Source organism: Juglans regia, chromosome 7 (assembly GCF_001411555.2).
Source record: "Juglans regia cultivar Chandler chromosome 7, Walnut 2.0, whole genome shotgun sequence".
Classification (NCBI taxonomy): Eukaryota; Viridiplantae; Streptophyta; class Magnoliopsida; order Fagales; family Juglandaceae; genus Juglans; species Juglans regia.
Window position 1 is genome coordinate 39,543,126 of NC_049907.1, and position 8,824 is coordinate 39,551,949.

The 8,824-nt window shown below is 31.7% G+C and overlaps 3 protein-coding genes across 3 annotated transcripts; all 3 read left to right on the top strand.

Annotated features, from left to right (window-relative positions):
• The first annotated feature begins 2,064 nt into the window (after window positions 1–2,064).
• On the top strand, window positions 2,065–2,601 carry LOC109016793. The gene has a single exon (XM_018999167.2). The coding sequence runs from the start codon at window positions 2,065–2,067 to the stop codon at window positions 2,599–2,601; it is 537 nt and encodes a 178-aa protein (XP_018854712.2).
• Window positions 2,602–5,435: 2,834 nt separating this feature from the next.
• LOC109021834 (carotenoid 9,10(9',10')-cleavage dioxygenase-like) lies at window positions 5,436–6,223 on the top strand. Its single transcript, XM_035691990.1, has 3 exons — window positions 5,436–5,505; window positions 5,583–5,684; window positions 5,977–6,223. Exons 1-3 carry the CDS (start codon window positions 5,456–5,458, stop codon window positions 6,200–6,202), a joined length of 378 nt encoding a protein of 125 aa, XP_035547883.1. The 5' UTR covers window positions 5,436–5,455; the 3' UTR covers window positions 6,203–6,223.
• Window positions 6,224–7,109: 886 nt separating this feature from the next.
• Window positions 7,110–7,520, top strand: LOC109021833 (early nodulin-75-like). Its single transcript, XM_019004552.2, has one exon. It carries the CDS (start codon window positions 7,110–7,112, stop codon window positions 7,518–7,520), a length of 411 nt encoding a protein of 136 aa, XP_018860097.2.
• Window positions 7,521–8,824: the final 1,304 nt, after the last annotated feature.

The window sequence follows — 8,824 nt, forward strand, 5'->3', positions numbered from 1 at the left end:
AAAAGTGTTGAGAAGTGTTGAGAATGTTTGTGAATAGTTATGAGTAGAGATTGGAGTGAGTTTGTGGGTCCCATTGAAAGTATTTTGAGTTGTTTGGATGTGTGAAGTATGTTGAGTTATTGACTTTTGAGTAGGTAGTTGAAAAATGTGTGGGTCCCATAAATATTATAGTGATTTGATTTTTAATAATAAATATTATAATGATTTTATTATAGTGATTTTTTAATATTAATAAATATTGTAGTGATTTTATTTTACTTTTATATATAATAATGATAAATATTATAATGCTTTTATTTTTAATTTATATATAATAATGATAAATATTATTATGATTTTATTTTTAGTTTATATATAATAGTGATAAATATTATAATGATTTTATTTGTAATTTATATATAATAGTGATAAATATTATAGTATTTTATTTTTTATTTATATATAATAGTGATTTTATTTTTATTTATATATTTTAGTGTTTTTATTTTTTATTTATATATAATAGAGATAAATATTATAGTGATTTTATTTTTTATTTATATATTATAGTGATTTTATTTTTTATTTATATATTATAGTGATTTTATTTTTTATTTATATATTATAATGATTTTATTTTTTATTTATATTTAATAGTGATAAATATTATAGAAATTTTATTTTTTATTTATGATATATTATAGTGATTTTATTTTTTATTTATATATTATAGTAATTTTATTTTTTATTTATATATTATAGCGATTTTATTTTTTATTTATATAATATAGCGATTTTATTTTTTATTTATATATTATAGTGATTTTATTTTTTATTTATATATTATAGCGATTTTATTTTTTATTTATATATAATAGTGATAAATATTTTTTATTTATATATTATAGTTATTTTATTTTTTATTTATATATTATAGTTATTTTATTTTTTATTTATATATTATAGTGATTTTATTTTTTATTTATATATTATAGTGATTTTATTTTTTATTTATATATTATAGTGATTTTATTTTTTATTTATATATTATAATGATTTTATTTTTTTTATTTATATTTAATAGTGATAAATATTATAGTGATTTTATTTTTTATTTATATATTATAGTGATTTTATTTTTTATTTATATATTATAGCGATTTTATTTTTTATTTATATATAATGGTGATAAATATTTTTTATTTATATATTATAGTGATTTTATTTTTTATTTATATATTATAGTGATTTTATTTTTTATTTATATATTATAATGATTTTATTTTTTATTTATATTTAATAGTGATAAATATTATAGTGATTTTATTTTTTATTTATATATTATAGCGATTTTATTTTTTATTTATATATAATGGTGATAAATATTTTTTATTTATATATTATAGTGATTTATTTTTTATTTATATATCATAGTGATTTTATTTTTTATTTATATATTATAATGATTTTATTTTTATTTGTATATTATAATGATGTTATTTTTTATTTATATATTATAGCGATTTTATTTTTTATTTATATATTATAGTGATTTATTTTTTATTTATATATTATAATGATTTTATTTTTTATTTATATATTATAGCGATTTTATTTTTTATTTATATATTATAGTGATTTATTTTTTATTTATATATTATAGTGATTTTATTTTTTATTTATATATAATAGTGATAAATATTTTTTATTTATGTATTATAGTGATTTATTTATATATTATAATGATTTTTTTTATATATTTAATAGTAATAAATATTATAGTGATTTTATTTTTTATTTATATATAATGGTGATAAATATTAAAGAATATTTGTGAATAGTTATGAGTAGAGATTGAAGTGAGTTTGTGGGTTCCATTGAGAGTATTTGAAGTTGTTTGGTATGTGAAGTATTTTCAGAAGTACGAGAATACTTGAAAAATGTTGAGGATACTTGATTACCCAAACACAGCCTAACCCTCATAATCCAGCATGCCCATACTTCATCCAACTTAGTGAGGGTGCCTCTTCTCCACTGGTTCCCGACCTCTTAACAATCGAAAATTATGTAACCTGAGCAAGGACTATGAGGCGCACACTCAACATCAAGAACAAGCTCGGCTTCATTGATGGTAATATTTCTAAGCCCACTGATTCATCTGACCCTTTCTTTACTCCAGGGGAGCGTTGCAATGATATGATAATTGCTTGGACTCAACACTCTATTAGTTTTGAGCAGAGATCAACTATTGCACATGCTAATACTGTTGCTAATGTCTGGAATGACCTTCGTGGGCGGTTTTCCATCCAAAATGCACCACACATTTTCCAACTCACAAAAGCCATTTCATCCTTGGTACAAGATGTTGATTATGTGAGCATCTACTACAATACACTGAAGAGTTATTGGGATGAACTCGAGATTTATGAGCCAATGCCTCTATGCACTTGTGGCTCGGTGAAGATTTTGACGGATTACAATCATCGCAGTAAAGTTATGCAGTTCTTGATGGGGCTCCAAGACTCCTATGACTCTATTCGAGCACAAATGCTTCTATATGACTCTCTTCCCACATTGAATCGTGTTTTATCTTTAATCCAACAAGAAGAACGACACAAGTAGCTTCATTCCATCCCTGCACTAGTGGCAATGGCCACAAGAGGACCAGACCAACGAAACCAGTCTTCATCTCGCAAGGACAGATTGTATTGCTCTCACTGCAATACCTCTGGCCATTCTTTGGAATGATGTTTCAAAGCTAATCCAAGTATCCATGTTTGCTCGCATTGTCGCATTCCTGGATATACCAAAGAAAAATGCTACAGATTACATGATTTCCCTCCTAGACACAAGAATAAATCCTATGCTAATCACACTTTTCTTGAGTAGGACCAAATCAACAATGGCTCGCCTATTACTCGCACTTTTCTATTTTAAGAGTCGTTGCAATGAGCTGTAAATGTATTTTTTTATTCATTATTTTCATTCCATTATTTGTTGTCTATAAGTAGCAGAACATATTGTACATTTCACGAGTTGAATAGAATCTTTAAATTCCTCTAAAAAAAAATCATTTATTGCACTATCGAATGCTTGTCTGGAGGAACCGGAGGAACTTTAGGGATTTCTTCTTATAATTTCAACAAGGGTAAATTTAATATTATTTTTTCCTTCAAATATCGATTTCCAGTGTTTCCATTTTTCTTTTTCGATTGGAATGCGTGGTATAAGCTCTCTATATCTTTCGATTTGAACTCTTAATATTTTAATGAGAATCATATAAATGAAAGAAATAATTTTTCCACTTAGTGTACTTTTCGTTCTGACTTGTGTAGTTTTAGCCTTGGGTTTTAAGAGTTTTATTTGTTAATAGGGCCTAACAAGGTTTGATAAGGGTGAGGATGCTTCTTCCTCAAAGTAAAAGGCTCCGTCGTCCAATTAATTGGAAGTAGATATTTTGAAGTTACTAGGCACTTGTGGCTGGGCTTGATTTGAAATCATATCTTTAGGCTTCTCTTTGATTTTTCCAATTATTTTATAATGTCAAAGCTTATAATTAGAGAGTGGATTGTGTATCACAGGTAGCATTTGCTTGGCTTATGGTTAGCTGGATTGGTAATTCTGGGTTTAAAAGCTTAATTTCATTTCACAGATAAAAAATTTAAAATGATCAATTTCACTGTGAATTTGACAAGTTGTGTGAATTTCAAATTGCATTTGTAGGATTTTGTTCATTCAATAGTTCTCAGTATGTGTGTTCTTGTTTTTGTACAGCTATTTTATCACACTGGTTAAAATCTTTGATCCCTGGCTACTATTTTTGGTCATTTTGTGTTTACTGCCAGCGTTGTGATTTAGTTTCATTTGGCAGTCATTTATGATAGACTTGTGTGCTTTAGAGATGGTTACTCTCTGAACGCGAGAAAAATATAGGTTTGGATTTCCTTATGGGTTCTCTATAGAAGAGTTTTGGGTATTGAAAAGGCCTGTTTTTTAATCTTACAATGTGTAAATGTTGGCTTATAAGGATGTTATGGATTCATGGTATCCAAGTTCTTGAAAATAGGGCGAAAAGGTGCAAACCAACAATATTAAGTTTATATTGACAATCACAAATTGACCCAAATAACAACTGCACTACTTTTGGATGGAAATACCACAAAAATAAAAGGGTCCCTCTTTAGCTCTTCAGTACTGAGCTTGAAGCAGATACATATTTCCAGTATAATAAGTTTTCATTTGTGTGTGTGTGAAAAATTGCACTTTCTCACCCCCAAACAGTTGTGCCAATTTGGATATTCTAATGAATTTTATACTTGAGCAATCAAACCACCTGAACTAGTGATTAGTGGCAATGTTTTTCGATTTTTAAAAACTCTGCAATGCTCATCATATTTATCTTAATTTACATTGTTGTTAAGTTATCACATAACAATTAACAGAAAGATAAGCACATAAATGTTACGATTAAGTATGGTGGAAGTTTTGTGGAACTTTAATTGTGAAGGGAGTAAATTCATTGGGCTGGACTAAATGCAAGGCCCAGGTTAGAGCCTAGATGCAAGGTCTGGGCTAGGCCGAGCAAATTAGGAAGTCTTGGGTCTAAACCTGGGTATGAGACCCAGGTCAGACCATAGTTACATCAGGAACCTAGTCAGAAGATATAGAAGAGGCTTAAGGAAGAAGGAATGTCGCATTCAATGCAAGCCGAGAAAGTATAAGGCGGTTCACACCAAGCATTAATGAGATAAAAGGAACCCAGGGTAGAAAACACGCCGCAGTCAATGCGGCCCAGAGTAGAAGGTGTGCCGCATTCAATGCGGCCCCAAGGCATGGGCTATACACAGCAAACCTGAACACTCCATAGCTCGGTGCGCAAACGGCATAAAGATAGCTCGGCAAGTAGACGGCACAAATATATTATCTCCTGCTATACAACACTCCACTACCGTGGAAACCAAGTCAACAAGTATAAATAAACACTACTTGCAACAAACAAGTAGGTTAACTTACACTCTCATCTTCATTATTGTTTCTCTTCATCTTCTACGCCACAACTAACTTAAGTATTGGAGGAACAATGGACCCGAGGTCCCCCCTTTTACTGTGCAGGTGACTGCTCGAGCACTACTGTCCGTGTCGAGTTGCCCAAGCCTACGAAACACGACATCAACATTAATGTTAGGTAATATTGCGACTGACTGATAATTAACAGTGGTATATATGTGCATATGTGTGTGTATTTATATTGTTTAAAACAGTAAAACTAATTTAAAATGATACATACATATATATATATATATATATATATTTCTTAAATATAAAACTCAGTGAGAGAAGTACCGAGACGAGAATATCTGTTAGAGACAGATATTATTTCTCTTACTTGTGTTGGTCACGTCGCATTTTATAAACATAGCAGCAGGAAATTCTAAGTTGGAGTGGAACTTGTCTTCTTGAGAATCCAAATCTGGACATGGTCAGTGGGACTATCAAAGAAAATCTTGAAAACATCTGCAACGAGCTGTAGGACAACTTTTTCCCATTTTATGAAAACTCAAAGCTCTATGCATGTCTCAGTATTCTGACAATATTCTTTTCAGGTATGAGATGAGATTCAATATGAAAACTGGTCTAGCTTCACAAAAGAAGTTATCGGCATCTGCTGTTGATTTCCCAAGGGTTAATGAGAGCTACACTGGCAGGTATCCATCAAATTTTGGTGATAGATCTGTTCAAGATTGCAAAAATTCTGGTTTCTGGAAGCGGCTGATGAAAGCTCAATACTGAAAGGCCATATTATTGATACTTACCAAAAAATATTATTGATATTTTTTTTTTATGTGTATGTTCAGGAATTTATTTTTGTTTCGCTGCCTCCTTTCATCATTTTGCTCCCAGCCGTGCTTAATTCATTATGTTCTCATGGGCGTCAAATCACTTATCTTCTTCTTTATTCCATCATTTGTTTTTACTAATTATTTTTTGGGTAACTAGGAGACAGCAATATGTATATGGAACCATACTTGACAACATTACAAAAGTCAAGGGGATTATCAAATTTGATCTGCATGCTGAACCAGAGACTGGAAAAACAAAACTTGAAGTTGGAGGAAATGTTAAAGGCATCTATGACTTGGGACCCGGCAGCTTTGGTTCTGAGGCGCTATTTTTGTCCCTCGCCTGCCTGGCATTACTTCTGAAGAAGATGATGGCTACTTAATATTCTCTGTGCATGATGAGAATACAGGGTATGCCTTTTTAATACAATGCACACATGTTTTGTTGATTAATTGTGAAAGATGGGACTGTATTCAAGACACTCTCAGATAGTTCTTGATTTTTAACATGCTTTGCTTGCACTCTTGTTATTCCGGTGATTCCAATTTGTATTCATGGTTTTTGGACAGGACCAACTTCAAGATCAGGCAAAACTCTGATTTTCTGCCAGTTGGAGACTGCACAATGTATGTTAAATAGAGAATGAAGGCGGATCCATGTAAATTATACGCAAGAGACCTCTCTGGCAGCACTCACTACTTCTACGATATTGTTCCACACATCATACGGATTGTAAAATATTGTATTTGCAATATTTTAAATTGTATTTGCACTCACTACTCTGTAAGATATTGTTCCACACAATATATGTTAAATTGTATTTGCAAAATATTAAAAAATAAATAAATTGTAAAATATTATTAAAATATATAATATTATATTATTATTTTAACTTTAAAATAACTAGTCTAATATGAATTCACCTAGTAAAAAATTAATGTTATAGTTAAAACTTAGGCTGCATTTGGATGTTAAAATGAGTTGAATTAAGTTGAGATGATAAAATATTATTATAATATTACTTTTTAATATTATTATTATTTTAAGATTTAAAAAAGTTAAATTTTTTATTATATTTTATATTAAAATTTAAAAAATTTATAATAATAATTAAGATATATTTAGGTTCCAAACGTATCCTTAAAATTCTAACTAAAATTTGAACTTGAAAATACCAATGCTCTAATACGGCACACGTGGCACGAGGACGTAGGCACCGGCCCATTATAAAAGGCCCCCCAAAATGGAATACACTTTGCACCATCCTAACTCCCAAACAACGTCCCAAAATGGCCACAAAAATGTACTCGCTGATATCGTTTCTTGGAGTACTGGTTCTTCTCTCATCTGGCTCCCTCGCCCAATATAAACCTCCACAAGGCCAGTTACCGCCAGTGTACCCACCGCCAGTGTACCCACCACCACGAGGCAGACCTCCAAATTCACTGGAGGAGTCCTCTTTGGAAGAAAAGACGCTAGCCTTCGGTGCCAAACTCCCCAAGGGACCAAAACCTCCCTCAAAGTTTATCCCACCAACACCAATTAATCATGAGTCTCTTGATCAGGGGAAAAAGCCTTACCCAGAACACAAGCTACTGATTAATCCAGTTGATCAGAAGCCTCCGAAGGGTGAACCCAAGTCACTGCGTGAGCATTACCATCGACACCCTCCAGCAAAAGATGGTAGAAACAGGCCCTAGCCATATTTAATAGAGCTTAGCCGGCTAATCGTGTGTATGTGTGTGTAATAATAAGAGCTGCAAGTACGGGTATTAATTATCCTCTCTTGCGAGTCGACCGGCAACTGATTAATTAAGACGTATGATATATTTTAATTTGCTGCTGTATATGCTATATACAGTAAAATACTAGTGTGTACGTACGTAGTGGGCTGCTCAAGCTAGCTTTGTAGCTTGCGATCATATGAACATGCCAGCACGTTATATATATGTTCTTGTTGTGTAATAACTAATTAATGTCACGCAATATATATCAGCGTGTATGGAATTTATTATCCGCGCTTTCTTCCTTGGAAGTTATATTTTCGCATGACCCTTGGCCTTCTTGTATCGTGGTAAAAGTTCTTGAGACTATACAAATTGCTCATGTTTTATTGCAGGGGCCGGGATCAAACTATGCTTCATCGAATATCTATCTCTATTAAATAAGTGCTAATAAAGAATGAACAGTATTTTTGTCTAATATATTTTTTCTTGTTTTACTCCTGATTTTATGACAAATTTACGTTTTGTTCTGTTTTTGTTATTTCTCCACCGACTGACTTTTTTCTCTTTTTACATTTTACATTGAAAAATGATACATTTGTATGTTTCTATCTGTTTTGTGCTGGTTCAGCAAAAAAATTATACCCATATAGACGAAAGCATGGCAGATGCAAACACAATGTTCTCAAATTTGTACAAATTCACTAAATAAATCATACCGAAATACACGAAAGGAAACCAAATCCAAAAACAAAATCTCGCTCCACCAGCAGAAGATTTCCATATAAACGTACACCCAGATCTGATGGCAACCATTTCTGTCGTGTTTGTTGAAATCTTCTGGACTGTTGTGGTTGTTTGTGGTGGAAAGTTGAGTAAGGGCGAGAAAAATATAGAGAAGTCGAGATGTCTCGTGGTGCTGCCGTTGAGTAAGGCTATTGAGAGGGAAAAATGACAGAGAGAGAGATGTGGCAGCAGAGGTGTTGTAGACTGTGACGACGATAGGTGGTGAAGGAAAGCCGAGGGAGAAAAGAAATAGATCGGTAGGGAGAGAGAGAGAGAGAGAGAGAGAGAGAGAGGGGTCGGTTGGCTGCTGTCCGTCGTCGAACAATGACATAATTGATGCTGCTAAAGCCACCGTGATAATATATAGAGCTGTCCTCATACTCCGGTGCTCCTCCTTTGTATGATGGCTCCACAAAATAAAAGAAGAGAAATGGAACCGACAAGAGAGTAGATCATTGAATAGAAGCTCGGATACTGAGGCTGTGGTTTCGCAC